The sequence below is a fragment of the Ruditapes philippinarum genome, unplaced genomic scaffold (genome assembly GCF_026571515.1).
Source record: "Ruditapes philippinarum isolate M1 unplaced genomic scaffold, ASM2657151v2 ctg6560_1_1_1_1, whole genome shotgun sequence".
NCBI lineage: Eukaryota > Metazoa > Mollusca > Bivalvia > Venerida > Veneridae > Ruditapes > Ruditapes philippinarum.
In genome coordinates this window covers 35,928-56,234 of record NW_026856271.1, presented here as the reverse complement: position 1 = coordinate 56,234, position 20,307 = coordinate 35,928, and the positions used below count along the sequence as shown (strand labels likewise).

Genomic DNA, 20,307 nt, shown 5'->3' with positions numbered 1-20,307 from the left:
TTTTTTTTTTCGAATTGTATGTTTATGTATAATAATAATCAATCAATTCGAGAGTTGATCTGTGTTTTTTTCAATTATTGTAACCAAACTAAGTGGACAAACATTCATTTTTGAAAAAAAAGCTTATTTATCTGGTAAAATATTTGTTCTGTTCTGTAACGATATCAAACATCTACTGCCAAAAACCGGGAGAGACCGGGACAATAAACGGTGTGTACTATTCGCCGGTCATTAGTAAATCCCCTGGAGAGACCGGGAATTACTCCCAATAGGAGTACATCCCTCTATAAATAGATTTTCGGAATATTTAGGTCAATCAACTCATCATTCTATTAACAGCTTTCGGAATAACATACCATAATAACCCAGCTGTGTACTACAAAATGATAAGCAAAAATACCCCGAAGAGCGCCCGATTTTATTGACGGAAAAGGGCATTGCGGAAAATTCTCCATTTCATTGTACATATCCGACCCTAATTAATAATGTTTGCGGCATTATTGGCAACTTATAAAAGGCTCGCAGAAGTTGCTTGTCGAAATTCTCCAGTTCGCCATGCCCTAAAAAACTATAATGGTAAATGGGAATGTACAAAGTAGTTACAAATGGTTTGTGATCAGAAAAAATCTCAAAGCTTTATGCTCCCCTGCAAAAAGCCCAGATTAAAGGGGCAGGAAACTGCGATGCCCTGCGCTCATTCCGGTTCAGGTCAGCCCCCACTATTGGGATTGGGGCACTAACTACTGGTCAAAATATTTTTTCCAAGTGGCTAGTGTAGTTTTCATTTGGGTGTTAAAATTGGGAGCGAATCAAATTTCTATGGGGGGAAAAGAAGGGGTCTCGAATGAAACTGAGGTAAAAAAACTTTCAAGGGGTCCCCAAATGGGTAAGACGACTCGAAACCTAGTATGAATAACAAAAACGGATGCGGTTTTGGTTAACCCTACGCTAAGAAAAAATCATGAAAAAAATGTAATTTAATGTAGAAGTTTTGACAATTTTATTCAAATATTTTGTAAAATCCCCCTGAAATAAGTAAATTATAGCTAAAAAGCAAACAATACATTATTTCTATATTTATTGCGACGGACCCCCCTGGGCGCGTTCGAGCTATGTCTCTACCAGGGGTTTTTCATGGGCTCATCAACGAGTGTCCTAAACCCGAAAAACACCCCAAGAATAGTAATGAATTTGATCCATGAAATTTCCCAAATTTTGGGGGGGATATCTTAAAAATTCCCAATTTTAGCCTTTTTTTTTCAAATTAGTTATCAAGTTAAATATGAACGATTTATTAAAATAAAACGATGTCCCCCGTATTATTATTGGCAATATGAAAATAACTCCCGAAGATTTACCGCTGTCGAAAAGTAGGACAGCAATTATGTATAATTGGAGAAAATAAATAATTTTCTAAAAATTAAAAAGTAGGAAAAAAATTTTCTCCATTAAACAAAATATTTTTTTTAACAGATAAAAAAGTTTTTCGAAAATCAGCATTCTAGAAATCCGGCATTAATAACATATTTTTCTAGGTCACGATATGAGAAACCCCGCTAATGTATTTGGAGATTTAAAGCTTCGTCTGGGATAAATATTCAAAATAGATTTTATCACGTTTACATCACCTGTGCTGACTTTCGCAAGCGTTAGGTAGTAAAATATACATGTAATAAATCGCGGATACTTACTTTGTTTACAGGGAAATATTTTAAAAAATTTTTAAAAATTGTAAAAAGTTAAAAAGGGGAATTTAGTGGAAAATTGAAAGGACATAAACTGTGTGTTAAATGACATTAAAAATTAAAAAATGTAAAACGATGTCCCTTGGCCTCTACTCTTTCCCTCAAAATGAAATAAATTAAAAAAATACCCTTTAAATTGCTGATCGGTTTTTTAACCAAAAAAAAAGTTTTAATGAGACATATCCAAGAGAAATAAAAATACTAATGCGACTTACATTTTATTGTCTATATGCCAACTATGATATAACACGAAGCAATTCTATTAACATTCTCGCATCGTTATGTATTTCTGCTTGAAGTTTATTTGCATGGTTTTTATTTTAGAAATATTTCGTTGACAGTTTTTTTCTTTTTACAAATAAATCGATAGGGACACTGAGTTAACAAGTTTGACCAGTTTTGGAGGTAAAATTTCATTCTGTTTTTTAAAAAGGAACGTGTTCTGCTTAAAAAAAGTTAGAAAATTTGAATGATATCAGATTGGGGCACAACACCTAAAGTAGATTGTTCTAAAATCTCGAACTTGTATGGAACAAATAGTCTCTGTTATATCTTTTGTGTATGTGTTTGTTTAGTTTTTTTTTTTTTCTGAAAAGGCCTTAATGTCTCTCTCCGGTTTTGCATGTTGCCGTCGCATTCAGTGCATTCAGCACTTTGATTATTATGGTTGTAGAAACCGAAAGGACAAGAAACCAACCTGTTGACATTTAGTCGGATTTGTTTAAAATTGTACATCAGTGAGCATATTTAAATTACAAATTGTTGTCAGACATATTTTCAATCAGAAGTGTACCGTCAAATTTATACATTCGTTTTGCATTATCTCTGTTTCTGTTTACATCTGATATCACGTGGTAGAACTACTTTCAATCCGTATTGTTTCCGAGGTTAATCGGACTGATGGGAACATGGGTGTAAATATGTGTTTACTTAATTGTCAGGGGCTGCTTGGTTTAAGATATAATAAATTTGACACTGATAAGATGAAACTTTTATTCAAAAAGCATGACATTTTGTTATTTACTGAAAGTTGGTTAAATGATTTATATAGTTATGAAGTAGATAGTTGTAAATAGAAAAAGTAAAAAAGGTGCAAAGAGAGACAGTGGGGGTGTAATTGTATACATCTCTGAAAAGATAAAACGCAGTGTTTGTTGTAGAGAGAGTGTATTATTTGGTTACAATTAGATGGTAAATTGTTTAATTTAGATTATGATGTATTTTGTGTTTATGCTACAATTTACCTATATGTATATTTGAAATAATCTCTGATGACTTGTACCATTTTGAAAATGTTTATGACTGTAAATGTCATTTCCTTATTGCTGCAGGTTTCAATGCAAGCGTTGGAGAGAAGCCAGATTATGTCGAAATGAGTTTTTTATTAAAGGCACATTATCCCTCAGAAATACATATTTTTATTCTTAAGAAATGTCAAGCACATGTTTGATAATGTTTCAGTAATTTTAAAGCATATTAGATGTTTAGCAAGTAAAGAAAGGAACGATGAATATTCCGTTATGTGCCTTAAAGTTGGAAAAACGTAAACAAAGTAGTATTTTGACTTCCATACAAAATACTAATTCAATATAATTATACCACTTTCCAACAGAGCATAAGAATTAAAAGATAGTCCATCTATTATTTTAATTATTGAGGTTTTTTTTGGCCGGGTTGCACAAGTGCAAACCCGGGTTATAGTATGGTGAATGTCGGGCGGCGGGAGGCAGGCGGGGAAAAACTTTTGTAACAGTTTTCTCAGAAACTACTTATCACAGCCCCTTGATATTTGGCATACAGCATTGACACGTGGTCCCATACCGTGGGATTCAATTTCAGGTCTGTCGCTCATCCACTTTCTGTTTATCGACTTAGTTAAATTTTCAACATTAATGGTCAATGATAGGAAATTTTCGTAACAGTTTTCTCAGCAACTACTTATCACAGCCTCTTGATATTTGGTATACAGCATCAACACATGGTCCCATACCGTGGGATTTGATTTCATGTCTGTCGCCCATCCACTTCTTGTTTGCCAACTTAGTTAAATTTTCGACATTAATGGTCAATGGTAGGAAATTTTCGTAACAGTTCTCATAGCAAGTACGTATCACAGCCTCTTGATATTTGGCATACAGCATTGACGCGTGGTCCCATACCGTGGGATTCAATTTCAGGTCTGTCGCTCATCCACTTTCTGTTTATCGATTTAGTTAAATTTTCAACATTAATGGTCAATGGTAGGAAATTTTCGTAACGGTTTTCTCAGCAACTACTTATCACAGCCTCTTGATATTTGGTATACAGTATCAACACATGGTTTCCATACCGGTGGGATTTGATTTTCAGGTCTGTCGCCCATCCACTTCCTGTTTGCCAACTTAGTTAAAATTTTCGACGATTAATGGTCAAATGGTAGGAGGAAATTTTTTGTTTTCAGTTTTCGCAGGGGAAAACTTCTAATCAAGGGTTTTGTATTTTCATACAGATTGACCCCCGTGTCATTAAACCCTTTTGGGTTCTTAGGTTGGTTTTTCCTTCCTTTTACCCCATTAAATTTTGAATTTAAGGGGTAAAAATTTTTTTTTAACATAAACGCTTATTGTTTTTGGTAATACAAATGCAAGGCTTTTTTTTCTTACCCCTTTTTTTAAAAAGTACCCAAAATATAATGTTTTTTTTGAAAATTAAAATTATTGCTTTTTTTACAAAGGCATTTTGAATTTTTACAAATTAATCTATTTTTGTTTAAAAGAAAACAAATAAGCAAGTTAAAAAGAAAAGTAAAAACAGCAAACTTTTTATTATTTTTTTTTAAAGGGACTTTTTTGAAATTTTTAAACGGGAAAAAGGCGCTGATAAAAATCTGGGTAAATTTACATGTGTAAAAGAGCAAGGTAGACGTGTCATATTGGGCATATTGCCTTTGTATGAATAAAGCTTATCTATCTATCTATGAAGTAGGTCTTGATAATGAATGTCTTTTTTGAATTTGAAATAAATCCATGTAGAAATAAAAAGGTTAAAGAATGAGTAAGAAAAATTCAAAGTTTCTGGAGGAAATAATTCAGGAAATATGGACGCTAGATTTATAACCCTTGTCATATTAATATGATGTGGAAGTTTGAAGGCAATGCTATAAGAAATGAAGAAGTTTGAATAAAATATAATAATTTCTAGAAAAAAAATCTGAGTTCAAGGGAGACATAATTCTGGAAATAGTCGAGCTAAAGTATTGAACCCTCTCCCAAATGACTTGAGTAAATATAACACACATATATATGAAGTTTATAGTAGATACATTATGAAATAAAGAAGTTATAAAAAAATCATCATTTTTTTCATGAAAATTCTAGATTCATCGGAGTATTTCTGATTTTTTTGTGCTAGAGTTGTAAACCTTGTCACATATGATGAGCTTGATAATCAGATACATATTTTTAGTTTCATAAAAATGTTTTCACTACTTTTTGATTAATGACAAATGTGGTTATATTTGTCATATTTTAAGCGTATTTGTTGCCATAGCAACCACTTTTTTAACATAGGAAGAAAAGAAAAAGACGTACATAATTTTCAGATTGCCATCTATTTTCAGTACTTTTTGCGTTATCGCCGGATCCAATTTGCGGACGACGACTGACGGACGGACAGACAGACAGACGGACGGAGGGTAAACCTAAAGTACCCTCCGGTAAAACCGGTAGGGGACTAAAAATTGTCATGATTTACAGAGGTGAATACACATGCATATCATTTATCACAAATTTATTTATTATAGACAGCACGAGTTGTTATTATGAACCAAGACATTGTGACACAAATGGTCAAAGACATCTCAAGTGTAGATTTTGAAGATATCTGCAGCCAGGCAGGATTCATGGAACATTCGGCAAACCCGAAATTTTGCATGAAAATGCAAGATTGTAAGTAGCAGTTTTCCTCTTTCTAAGCGTCAAATGATTCAGTTTTATTCATTGAAATCATATTTCTTACATAATTTATAACAACTCCGAAGAGCACAAAGTAATAATAAAATTATACATTTATAGCTAATATCAGTTGCTTCTAAAATAATTATACACAGATGAATTATTGTGTAAAATCATCATTCACTTATTTTAAAAACATATTTTAAAATGATTTTCGTTTTCATTTTTATGTAGTTTATGATGAACTGAAAGAATTGCTGAGTAAACAATCTTGTATTGAAAATTATACTGAATGGATTGATGACATCGTCGAAAAATGTGTAATTAAGGTAACTTATTTACATTGCTTATCATCACATTTAAAATTGATAATATTATTTTATAATGCTGGCTTCCAAACATTTCAGAAATGTCTCTGTTGTTTTTAAATTAACATGAACTTTTCTCTTATTTTATACAGACATGGGGGCCATGCATGATGGCCTTAATATCACTCATCAGAATATAAGATCTAATACTCTCCATGACAAGGAACAATTTAAAGCATTGTAACACCGCACTTTTGGGTCCAACGCACTTTGGGGTATGACCCCAAAGTGCGTTACTCTTCACATCGCACTTTGGTGTCCAACGCACTTTGCGGTCAAAATCGAGAAATTGACCCCAAAGTGCGTTGATATGTTACATATTAACGCACTTTGGGTTCCAGAGTTCCAGGTGTCAACTGAGTTCTGCTTAAATACTGAGTACTGACTTATCTTCGATCTGCGGCACTGAAATATTTGTGGCGAATTTTAAGACAACGGTTGATACTTATATATATAAATCTTACTAAGTGTAATTTAAATTCTGATGTAGCAATAATAAGAAAGATATAATTGATGCTTAAGTGATAAGTGTTTTATTAATCTTATCACTTGCAGTATCTAATCAAAGCACAGAAGGCGCTGAATTTGTTTGGGTCTCAGAATGTCAGAAATGTGAAGGTTGTGAGATTATAAACCAATTTGTTTGTAAAGTGTCACCAAATTCTGTTACCATTGTTATAACTATAGTAAATTGGCTATAAGACTAATTGCAACACTGATATTCAATTCAATGTTTATTTGGCTTAATCTATTAAAAAAAAACAACAACAAAACACGAGTTGCCTGAACTGGGATTTGAACTTCGGACCTCTCGCTTTTTAAGCGAGCGTGTAATACCCTCGACCACGGGGAGTTATAAGATAACAGTCTGAAGAATACCCTTATTCGATAAACAACTTCCGGCTGTAGCAAAATATATTCCTTTATTATACACATGTAATTAATTTAAATGATTTAAGTTAAGGTTATATAAACCAAACGTACATAGTTCAATCTTATTTTCTTTCAAAAATATATTGTTTTATTATATTGCATTTAAATAATGTAAACATACATATACAAAATGGCCGACATCATATTACACAAAGAAAAATATATTCTAAGAAATGATCTTAGAACTCAAATAATATAAGTCTATTATCATTAGATGTAAGCAATTTACAAATGCAACATATGAAGAGAATTACCTGTAGAGATATAAATTCTTTTTAGCTCACCTGAGCATGCTCAGGGTGAGCTTTTAGGATCGATGATTGTCCGTCGTCCGTCGTCCGTCCGTCGTCCGTCGTCCGTTCACATTTAGTTGTTAACACTCTAGCGGTCATATTTTTGCCTGAATCATCATCAAACTTGGTCAGGATGTTTGTCTAGGTGATAGCTCGGATGAGTTCGAACATGGGTCATCTCGGATGAAAAAGTAGGTCACCGGAGCTAAAAATAGAAAAACCTTGTTAACACTCTAGCGGTCACATTTTTGCATCAATCATCATCAAACTTGGTCAGGATGCTTATCTAGTTGATAGCTCGGATGAATTTGAACATGGGTCATCTCGGATGAAAAAGTAGGTCACCGGAGCCAAAAATAGAAAAACCTTGTTAACACTCTAGCGGTCACATTTTTGCATTAACCATCATCAAACTTGGTCAAGATGCTTGTCTAGGTGATAGCTCGGATGTGTTCGAACATGGATCATCTCGGATGAAAAAGAAGGTCACCGGAGCTAAAAATAGAAAAACCTTGTTAACACTCTAGCGGTCACATTTTTGCATTAATCATCATCAAACTTGGTCAAGATGCTTGTCTAGGTGATAGCTCGGATGAGTTCGAACATGGGTCATCTCGGATGAAAAAGTAGGTCACCGGAGCTAAAAATAGAAAAACCTTGTTAACACTCTAGCGGTCACATTTTTGCATCAGTCATCATCAAACTTGGTCAAGATGCTTGTCTAGGTGAAAGCTCGGATGAGTTCGAACATGAGTCATCTCGGATGAAAAAGTAGGTCACCGGAGCTAAAAATAGAAAAACATTGTTAACACTCTAGCGGTCACATTTTTGCATCAATCATCATCAAACTTGGTCAGGATGCTTATCTAGTTGATAGCTCGGATGATTTTGAACATGGGTCATCTCGGATGAAAAAGTAGGTCACCGGAGCTAAAAATAGAAAAACCTTGTTAACACTCTAGCGGTCACATTTTGCATCAATCATCATCAAACTTGATCTAGATGCTTGTCTAGGTGATAGCTCGGATGAGTTTGAACATGGGTCATCTCGGATGAAAAAGTAGGTCACCGGAGCTAAAAATAGAAAAACCTTGTTAACACTCTAGTGGTCACAATTTTGACTCAATTGTCATCAAACTTGGTCAGGAAACTTGTCTAGGTCATTGCTGGGAATAAATCGAACATGGGTCATCTCGGATGAAAAACTAGGTCACATGAGCTAAAAATAGAAAAATCTTGTTAACACTCTAGTGGCTACTGTTGTGATCCAAATATTCTGTTAATTGGTCTGAAAGTTTGTTTTGATGATTTCTAAGTCAAGATCGAACATGGGTCATCTTTGATGAAAAACTAGGTCACACCGCCCAAATATGGAAAAACCTTGTTAACATTCTAGTGGTCACATTTTCGACTCAATTATCATCAAACTTGGTCAGGATGCTTGTCTAGGCAATTGCTTGGATGAGTTCGAAATCGCACGTGAAACTAGGTCACCGGAGCTAAAAATAGAAAAATCTTGTTAACACTCTAGTTGCTACTGTTTTGATCCAAGTATCCTGGAAATTGGTTTGAAAGTTTGTTTTGATGATTTCTAGGTCAAGTTTGAATATGTGTCACCTGGGTAAAAAACTAGGTCGCACTGCTCAAATATGGATAATCCTTGTTAACACTGTAGTGGTCACATTTTTGACTCACCTGTCATGAGACTTGGTCAGAATGCTTGTCTAGGTAATTGTTTGGATGAGTTTGATAAGTCAGGTGAGCGATCTAGGACCATCATGGCCCTCTTGTTATTATACACATGTAATTAATTTAAATGATTTAAGTTAAGGTTATATAAACCAAACGTTCATAGTTCAATCTTATTTTCTTTCAAAAATATATTGTTTAATTGACCCTATTGGTCAAACTTATATACGTCATAGAAAATCATTTAAATAACAAAGGAATAGTAAAGGGAAAGGTGAAATATAGTGTTATTGTAAATCACGTTGAGTAGTCGATTTACAATGTTACGGCATACTGCTAAAATTTAGAGTATTAGTATATTTGGGATTTAGGGATGATATAGGTAAATTTGTACACCTGTGACAGTGACACTGAAGTAAATAATCATGGAGCTGAATATAAGCATGTATATCTATAAGAATAACACAATATTAAGCTGCGGTCTCACTTACTCCCGGCAGAGCCCAGGACCATCCTGATAAATTACCGGGATGATCCGGGACGATCCGGGGTGAAATTATTGTTGTGATCACACTAACCCAGGCATCACTACGGTAATTTTCAAATAACCACCCAGGATGCGCTCGGATCATCAAGGCAGAGCCCAGGTGAAGCTACGGTTCATGCCGGTGCTTCCCCCGTCGTTTCCGGATGACGCCGGAAGAGCCCCGGTTGACCCAGGCAGAGCCCGGGTCGATCCAGGTAGAGCCCCGGCAGAGCCCAAGACGATCCAGGCAGAGCCCCGGTAGAACCCCGGTGGATTCAAAACGCGCGAAAATGATTACATTGATACATAAATTTTATTATGCCCCCACTTCGAAGAAGAGGGGGTATATTGCTTTGCACTTGTCGGTCCGTAGACCAAATGGTTTCCGAGTGATAACTAAAGAACCCTTAGGCCTAGGAACTTCAAACTTGGTATGGTGATTGGTCATGATCAGTAGATGACCCCTATTGATTTTGGGTCAAGGGGTCAAAGGTCAAGGTCACGTTGACGTTGTAAGCAAAAACGGTTTCCGATCAATAACTTAAGAACCCTTAGGCCTAGGAACTTCAAACTTGGTATGGTGATTGGTCATGATCAGTAGATGACCCCTATTGATTTTGGGGTCAAGGGGTCAAAGGTCAAGGTCACATTGACCTTGTAGGTAAAAACGGTTTCCGATCAATAACTTAAGAACCCTTAGGCCTAGGAACTTCAAACTTGGTATGGTGATTGGTCATGACCAGCAGATGACCCCTATTGATTTTGGGGTCAAAAGGTCAAGGTCACATTGACCTTGTAGGTAAAAAAAACGGTTTCCGATCAATAACTTAAGAAACCCTTAGGCCTAGGAACTTAAAACTTGGTATGGTGATTGGTCATGACCAGCAGATGACCCCTATTGATTTTGGCGTCAAAGGTCAAGGTCACATTGACCTTATAGATAAAAACGGGTTCCGATCAATTAACTAAAAACGAATAGGCCTAGGAACTTCAAACTTTGTATGATGATTGGGCGTGACCAGCAGATGACCCCTATTGAGTTTTTGGTCAAGGGGTCAAAGGTCAAGGTCACATTGACCTTGTAAGTAAAAACAGTTTCTGATCAATAACTAAAGAACCCTTAGGCCTAGGAACTTCAAACTTGGTATGGTGATTGGTCATGACCAGCAGATGACCCCTATTGATATTGGGTCAAGGGGTCAAAGGTCAAGGTCACATTGACCTTGTAGGTAAAAACGGTTTCCGATCAATAACTAGAGAACACTTAGGCCTAGAAACTTCATACTTGGTATGATGATAGGTCATTGCCAGCAGATGACCCCTATTGATTTTGGGGTCAAGGGGTCCAAGGTCAAGGTCACATTGACCTTGTAGGTAAAAACGGTTTCCGATCAATAACTAAAGAACGCTTAGGCCTAGAATATTGACCTTGTACTTAATGACAGTTTCTGACCAATAACTCAACTACTCACTCAACTACTAAAGTTGCCTTGGTTGATATTTTTATATTAAACTAAAAATGCTTTTGGTATACACATTTGAAGGTCTTATGTAATATAACAACTTGGCTGTCATTAATGAGGCCTACATGATTCATAAAATTTATGCATATATTATTTGGTAAGATTTGTAATAACTTAAATTGCTGCACACAACCTAAAGGGTCACAATAATTATTACGTTGTGACTAGTCATGACCAGTAGATACTAGATAACCCTTATTAATTGTTTGTTCACTGGGTCAGAAGTCATGCATAATGACCTGATCGCATGACTAATTGGCTGCCGACAGGGGGCATACATGTTTTACAAACATATCTTGTTTAATATAATATCTATTGTTTCAGAATAGTAATTCATGATGATTTTCTGAAAAATCCTTATGCAAGACTGGATAGAAGGGAAATGGGAAGGGTTTTAATAGAAACAAGGGCAATCATCGCAAATTGTCGTGATTCTTTTGAAATGAACCGGGCTTTGCCGGGGCTCTACCGGGATCAACCGTAGCTCCATCGTCATCCTCCGGGGCTCTGCCGGCATCCTCTGGGGCTCTGCCAGCATTCACCGGGGCTATGCCAGCATGCACCCAGGCTCTACCTGCTATATCATACCCCGGATTATCCCGGATCACCCCGGCAGAGCTACGGTGCTTCCCCGGTGTAACCCCGGCTAAGGATGAAGCCGGCAAAGCTATACTTCCCGGATCATCCCGGTAATATTAAATATTTTATTCCATCCGGGGTCGAATGCCGGTAGTTCGCCTGAGGCTTTTTTAAAAAGGGAAATCATATTACAGAGGGTGTCCGCCTTGATTTTTCAGGGGTGATAGTCAATTTTTATTTTCACTTAAAGGCATTGTATGCCTCAGAAACATATAAAAAGTTACGTCTTTAGAAAGGGCAAACATGAATTTTATAATGTTTAAATAATGGTATCAGAGAAATGTAAGATGCTTCTTACATGAATAGTAGCCACAAATGTGAAATAATTAGTCATAAATGTAGCAAAATGTGAACAATGAGGTATTGACTTTTATATAAAATACTAATTCACTATAACTGTACTTATTGCCAAAAAGCAACAGATGAAAAGGATGGTTCAGGTAATTTGTCAATCATTAACGTTTTGGATACTACTAAGTACACCAAAATTTAAAAAGCTTTTGAGAAATACAACTAAAAGCATAATGGGCCTTAAAAACGTTTAAAAAGTGAGAACTTTACATTATTATAAAGTTCCGCTTTTAATGTGTGACTACTTAAATAGTAAATGATATTTTTTAGTACTGCTGTGTACGACTACTGTTTAAGGCCGCATCTACACCTAGACAAATTTCTTACATGTCACATTTAGATAAGGTAAATAAATGGCCCCTTTAACATACAGTATAATTAGGCACACTTTTTACTGAAGTGTCTTATTAAGATCGCCCAGAATTGATACCTTTGTCTATGCTAAGACTATCATTTTTCTATAAAATGTGTCAACAAAAAAGCGGGGAAAGTATGCAATGAGCTAAAAACAAAGGAGTTCATGAAATATGTACATTCTTACAAAAAATCGAAAATGTGAGAAAAAATATTTTGATACAAATTCTTTATTTGATGAAAGTTCTTCACTTACTGAACAATATCATTTAAAATTCCTATTGATTCTACTATAATTCAGGGCACATAATTGAATATTTAGATATAATCAATTGTAACCGTTAGATATAACAGAATAAAATTAACTATAATCTGCTGTTGTTATCCGATTTTATGGAATTCGTCTATTTGATACCTTGAATTTTGTTTATCATTGGCTTTGACTTTAAAACATCATGAGAATTCATTTTTATTGATTGAACTTTTATGACCCCAAAGTGCGGTCGTTTGTCTGATATTAAAAAATGCATATGTACCTGTTTAACTCACTTTGGGGTCAAAATTGGACCCCAAAATGCGTTGGACCCCAAAGTGCGCTGTTACAAAGCATTTAGTATTTATGTATTTCCTATATAAGTCTATGTGAACTAAGTGACCCCTGGGGTGAAGCCAATTTTTACCCAAGGGCTATAACTTAAACAAAATAATTTAAACAAAATTGGTAAAGGTCTACTAGACAATGTTTCATATCAAATATCTAAGCTGCAACCTGTGTAGTATAATAGAATCAGTTTTTTTTAAAGACCACCTGAGGTGGGGCCAGTATTAACCCCAGTGCTTTTATTTGAACAAACTCAGTAGACATTAACTAGAAGTCGTTTCACTAAAAATGAAATTTGTATTTTTCAGCCAAGTGATAGCGATCAAGAGGTATTCAAAGACAAAGCTGCCGAGTTTTTGTTACATTGGGGGGCATTTGGAGGTCTACTAATGCGGGAACTAACGCTACAAAATGCTACATCGTTTGGTCTGACTTATTTTGTTTACAATTATGCGAATATAAAATGATGGTTTTTTGTTTAGATATACGTTTGTATTGTATAAAGAGATGTACCTTTACAAGTTATACTTTGTTAGAATACCAAAATAGTATTTACAATTGTGCTTGAACTTTTAGTTGAATCGTGTTAAACACCACATTGAGTTTTTATTGCATAATATTTTGGTATTATATTAATATAGCCTCCATACATTTGGTACATCTGATGTTAGATGAGTATGCATTCCTAGTGATAGAGACACAGCAAGAAGCAGAAGTGGAGAAACTGCTTCAAACTGCCGTACAACGTCATATGAAAAACGCCGGTTAGTATGTCAGTTGACATGGTCGCCTACTTCTTACTTTCATATCACAGTGTGACAATTTTCATCTTTTAGGGTAACTGATTCATTAAATCTATTCAAGAATCTTTCATATTGTTTCGAGATTTACATGGTTGAAAATTAATTTATCCTGTGATAGATCAATATTACATACATTATAGTTAGTACTAAAACAAATGATACAAATTGACTTTTTTGTTACAATGTATATACTGTTTTATCAACTTCAGCTTTTAAAAGTTAACTATTGCCATTTGATTAAGCTATACATGTGTCAGACTTTTTTTGGTAGCAGGCCTTGTTTTCAGTATTTTCACATAAAATGCAATGTAAACTTTATGTTATAGAGGAAATACAGACAAAGGCAGTCGTCCGTAATGCTTCAAATAAGGGAACACAATCGCCAAAATGCAAGAAAAAACGTTGTTTTGACGAGATAGATCAGGGTATTTACGTTTTTATTTGTTAATTTCTATTGTACATTGTATTTACTGCAAGTATTACACCAACAAATACGACCAGACATTATTTTAATCTATATTGTATATGACTTTATGTGATCCAGAATGACGTTACTGACGTAATATCATTACATCGTAGTTTTATGAGAACATATACTAAAATTATGGATGGGTTACATAATGAGTACATAAAATCTTATAAAAATGTATTTGTCACTTACGAATTTTACTAGCCCATTCGAGTCAAATAAAATACTCCTATTGAAACACTATTGTCTCTTTGTATCATAGTTTGGGGACCTTTCTGTTGAAAATGTTAAATAGTATACATATACATGTACATGCACAGTGCGTTAACTGGAGTTTAAGTTTTAGTTACCCGCGCTCCAGAGCATGCCCATTGATTTGCTCATTTTTTTTCCCTGGTGTTTACTCATTGTGACGGCAATGGAAGGAATAGCGATAGAAATATCATATTCAGATGCTCGTTCATTTGGTTACTTTTTTCCGTCGTCCGTCCGAAAGTTTTTACTTTAAACTACATCTCATCATAAACCGCTAAGCCAATATCATCCAAACTTCACAAGAATGTTCCTTTGGAAGTCACCTTTAAAATTGTTCGAAGAATTTAATTCCATGCTGAACTCTGGTTGTCATGGCAACCGAAAGAAAAAAAACTTAAAAAATATACTTTAAAAAAAACAACAAAAGAGCTAGAGCTTAGATATTTGGCATGAAACATTTCCTAGTGAATGTCTACCAAGTTTGTTCAAAGAAAAGTCCCTGGGGAAAGGGGCCATTGATTTTCCTTATATGTATATAGTAAAAAAATCTTCTTAAAGAAAACCAAAATATTAGGAATATTAAGCATGAAAATTTTAATGTGAGTGTCTACCAATTTTGTATAAATAATAATAATAATATCTTTATTATTATTATTATTTATACAAAATTGGTAGACACTCACAAGAAAATTTTCATGCTTAATATTCCTAATATTTGGGGTTTTTTTTAAGAAGATTTTTTTTTGACTCTGGGGTCAAAATTAGACCCGCCCTGGGTATCATTTTGTTTATTGAATTGGGTTTTACGTCACACCGACACATTATAGGTCATATGGCGACGTTCCAGCTTTACTGGTGGAGGAAGACCTCAGGTGCACTTCCGTGCATTATTTCAGGCACGAACGGGCACCGGGGATAATTGATTTTCCTTATAATTATTTATGTAGCAAAACTTAAAAAAATCTTCTTTAAAAAAAAACCAAGGGGCTAAAACTTAGTTATTAAGTATGAAAAATCTTCTAATGGGGGCCTACCAAGTTCGTTCAAATAAAAGCCCCTGGGGTCTTTACTGGTGGAGGAAGACCTCAGGTGCACTTCCGTGCATTATTTCAGGCACGAACGGGCACCGGGGATAATTGATTTTCCTTATAATTATTTATGTAGCAAAACTTAAAAAAATCTTCTTTAAAAAAAAACCAAGGGGCTAAAACTTAGTTATTAAGTATGAAAAATCTTCTAATGGGGGCCTACCAAGTTCGTTCAAATAAAAGCCCCTGGGGTCAAAATTGGTCCTCCGAGGGTATATTGATTTTCCTTATATGTACATATTAAAATCTTGAAATATCTTCTATTGAAAAATCAAAAGAGCTACAGCTTAGATATTAAGCATGAAAAATCTTCTAATAGGTGTCTACCAAGTTCTTCAAATTAAAGCTGTCGGGTCAAAATTGGACCCATTGCAGGCTGTCATTGATTTTCAATATATTTATAATGCAAAACTTAAAAAATCTTCTCTTAAAAAACCAAGGGGCTAGAGCTTAGTTATTAAGCATGAAAAATCTTCTAATGGGTGCCTACCAAGTTCTTCAAATTAAAGCTGTCGGGTCAAAATTGGACCAATTCCTGGCTGTCATTGATTTTCTTTATATTTATAATGCAAAGCTTAAAAAATCTTATCTTAAAAAACCAAGGGGCTAGAGCTTAGTTATTAAGCATGAAAAATCTTCTAATGGGTGTCCACCAAGTTCTTCAAATTAAAGCTGTCGGGTCAAAATTGGACCCATTCCAGGCTGTCATTGATTTTCATTATATTTATAATGCAAAACTTAAAAAATCTTCTCTTAAAAAACCAAGGGGCTAGAGCTTAGTTATTAAGCATGAAAAATCTTCTAATGGGTGCCTACCAAGTTTTTCAAATTAAAGCTATGGGGTCAAAATTGGCCCAATTCCTGGCTGTCATTGATTTTCTTTATATTTATAATGCAAAGCTTAAAAAATCTTCTCTTAGAAAACCAAGGGGCCAGAGCTTAGTTATTAAGCATGAAAAATCTTCTAATGGGTGTCTACCAAGTTTTTCAAATTAAAGCCGTCGGGTCAAAATTGGACCCATTCGAGGCTGTCATTGATTTTCTTTATATTTATAATGCAAAGCTTAAAAATCTTCTCTTAAAAAACCAAGGGGCTAGAGCTTAGTTATTAAGTATGAAAAATCTTCTAATGGGTGCCTACCAAGTTTTTCAAATTAAAGCTGTGGGGTCAAAATTAGCCCCGTTCCTGGCAGTTATTAACTTTCCTTATATATATATATAGTAAAAGATTAAAATTCTTCTTTTAAAAAAAAGAGCTAGAGCTTAGATATATAGCATGAAAAATCTTCTAATGGGTGTCCACCAAGTTTATTCAAATAGAAGCCCTGGGGTCAAAATTGGTCCCATCCAAGGGAGTATTGATTTTCCTTTTATGAATATTGTAAAAAACTTAAAAAATCTTCTTTTAAAAAACCCAAAGAGCTAGAGCTTAGACATTAAGCATGAAACATCTTCTAGTGAGTGTCTACCAAGTTTGTTCAAATAAAAGCCCTGCGGTCTATATTTGCCCGCCCCCTAGGATCATTGATTTTCATTATATGTGTACATCTTTAAAAAACTATTGTTTTCCCTTAGCAATAGCAACCAGTTCTGCTCTACACATGCACTATTTCAGATACAAATATGAACTTTGTGACATCAGTTTAAGATTTAGATTTTATCATAAGTTTACAATATTACCTGTTTCTTGTCATGGAGAATTTCTATATTCAGGTGAGGGATTTCAGGGCCATCATGGCCCTCGTGTTATTTTTGCCTTTGATAAACACTCAGCAATCTGATTTATACAGGGGGCTACGTCCTTCCACCCCCCCCACCCCACCCCGTACAAATCAGGAAGCCTGGTGTTTCGATTCTCTTTCAATTTCATATCCAACACTTACCTTCAACTATGGAACATCAGGGTAGTTTTATGGTGTCATATTTCTTGTTATTTTGTCAAGATGGGTGTTTCATTCTTACGAACTGTCAGTTCTCACGTTTATTTAGTTATAAAATTTCATTGTATTTTTTGTGATTAGATTATTATCGAATGGGAAGGTAAACACGTTTTTGCTCAATACTTCTATCTCTCTTAAACTAACTAGAATTGTTAGGTGAATGTCACCGCTAATAACTACTGTAGAAATATGTCAAAACAACTAAATACTGATACTTTATAATTCAAACAAATTTGTTTTTACAAAGTAATACATTTTCCGTTAACGTTTATTTTCTTGTCTGCTCTTTAAATGTTTTGACATATTAAATAATAACTTTTTAAACGTATGAACATAAAGGGTAACAATCATAAGCATCATAATTATTAGTTTTTATTTTTTTAATTTATCCATGGTCATGAAAAAATAAAGTTTAAATGCTGTAACACTAGTCATTTATAACAGTTACTACTAAAAGATGTACCAAACCATAAGAATTTGAGTTTTAATATTGCCAATAATAATTAATTTATAAATGTTCATCAAATATTTTAGATAATTCAAGTCAAGCATCAAATACTAGATTACACTCAACTGCTGAGCTGTCAACTATTGTCAATGATCAATTAAATAACGGAACGGCATTTACAAGACCACTTCCTACTAACAGCAAAAACATACAGAATTCTGAAACCTCGTCTGAGAATAGCCCGTCTCAAAGAATACAGACCGGAACTATATCGGTGCCCCCAGTTAAACCTTATCAGCCTTATAATAATACTTTTGATCGACCAACATACCTACCTCAATTTGGTATCGGATCCTACACAGATTACGTCGGAGTCAACCCCCCACCCCCATTTACTAATGCGAGATTTTCAAACTACTCTGAGACTTACAATCAAGGATTTCCGGCCACACATTTTGGATCAAATATTTCACCAGTTGGTGGTAATTATTGGACAGATGGGCGATCACACCATACATTATCAGATCCTTACCAGTCATATAACTACAATAAATTGAACGCAACTTATGACAGTTTGAATAAAACAACATTACTTAGGAATAATGCTTACCAGGAAACTATAAATAGACAAGGGTTTGATTCAGCAAGGTCATACTACAGAAGTGCACATGAAAATATTCAAGGTATGATCTGATTAAATACTTATCGCATTGTTTTCTCCATCTAATAATGTTTATATCTTTGAATATGCTTTAATGTAGCTTAGCGTAATGTGATGTATTCTACAATCTCATAATTCATTTATTTAATCTTTGTTAATGAAGTTTCAACGTATTTCAGTCGGGCCACAATTACAGATGGGAGCTTACGGTACCAATTTCATGGATATAGCTCCGCCTGCAGGACAATATTGTTACCAAGATGAAATATTTCCAGCAAGCATGGCAACTTCTTTTGGAAAGACATTTTTGTCAGGTCCCTTCAGATAATGACCAAGTGATTTAAGTGAAAGGAAAGACTATAAAAATGTGATGTGTACGTAATACTATACCAATTTTAACATTTATTAATCGTTTATACAACAAAGTAACTGAATAATTTTGGTTTTTATTATAACATTGTATATAGGTATTCATTATGTGCCTAAAACCGTCTAGGCTACCATTCATTGACTGAAGGCTTTGTAACATGAGTGAACACAATGACACAAAGGTCACTTTACATTTATATATTTTCAACTTATCCAGGAACAATCAAAGCACAGACGGCGCAGAATTTGTTTGGGAATGTCAAGGTTGAGAGACTATAATCTTTCATTTTTTGTAAGGTTGGAAACAAATATGTTGATTTTATAGAGTTTCAAGAGTTTATTTCAAAGTACATCCGGGCAATATGCCCATGCGTACCAAATAAGCATACAATACAATTAAATTGTCAATGTCAATACTTTATAAAATATATATCATTAAGTTACACAGTATTTTTAGCAATCAGAAAGCGTTAACTGATAATAGAATTTACTATCAGTTAGTGACACAAGTATCAGAAAACGTTAACTGATAATAGAATATACTATCAGTTAGTGACACAAGTATCAGAAAACGTTAACTGATAATAGAATATACTATCAGTTAGTGACACAAGTATCAGAAAACGTTAACTGATAATAGAATATACTATCAGTTAGTGACACAAGTATCAGAAAACGTTAACTGATAATAGAATATACTATCAGTTAGTGACACAAGTATCAGAAAACGTTAACTGATAATAGAATATACTATCAGTTAGTGACACAAGTATCAGAAAACGTTAACTGATAATAAAATATACTATCAGTTAGTGACACAAGTATCAGAAAACGTTATCTGATAATAGAATATATTATCACTTAGTGACACAAGTATCAGAAAACGTTAACTGATAATAGAATATACTATCAGTTAGTGACACAAGTATCAGAAAACGTTAACTGATAATAGAATATACTATCAGTTAGTGACACAAGTATCAGAAAACGTTAACTGATAATAGAATATACTATCAGTTAGTGACACAAGTATCATCATGTCTCAAATTACATTACTGGTAAACAAATACAAAGGACAGATACCATCCTATTAATAAGGAAGTAAACCACAAAACAAAACAAAAGTGCGTGTATATAAGAAAGAGTGATACAGCGTTTGGAACTGTAAAGAATAGTGTTTCGAACATCGAAAGCTTTATTTATATATACATTAATAATAAGTTTCAAATTTCTATTTCATTTTCTGAATTCATCAATGCAACAAATTTCAGTTCCAAAAGTGTTTTTTTTTTATATATATTTTTCGTAATTCATTATATT

At 34.2% G+C, this 20,307-nt stretch overlaps 1 protein-coding gene across 1 annotated transcript in view; it reads left to right on the top strand.

The window, feature by feature from the left end:
* The window catches only part of LOC132746046 (DNA-binding protein RFX6-like), a 62,636-nt gene extending 43,140 nt beyond the window's left edge, over nucleotides 1-19,496 (top strand). The window contains exons 8-14 of the mRNA XM_060735104.1: nucleotides 5,527-5,671; nucleotides 5,912-6,006; nucleotides 13,263-13,380; nucleotides 13,596-13,718; nucleotides 14,084-14,182; nucleotides 18,044-18,640; nucleotides 18,798-19,496. Coding sequence (XP_060591087.1) covers nucleotides 5,527-5,671; nucleotides 5,912-6,006; nucleotides 13,263-13,380; nucleotides 13,596-13,718; nucleotides 14,084-14,182; nucleotides 18,044-18,640; nucleotides 18,798-18,946 — 1,326 coding nt within the window. The 3' untranslated portion in view covers nucleotides 18,947-19,496. The remainder of the gene's footprint in view (nucleotides 1-5,526; nucleotides 5,672-5,911; nucleotides 6,007-13,262; nucleotides 13,381-13,595; nucleotides 13,719-14,083; nucleotides 14,183-18,043; nucleotides 18,641-18,797) is intronic.
* Nucleotides 19,497-20,307: the final 811 nt, after the last annotated feature.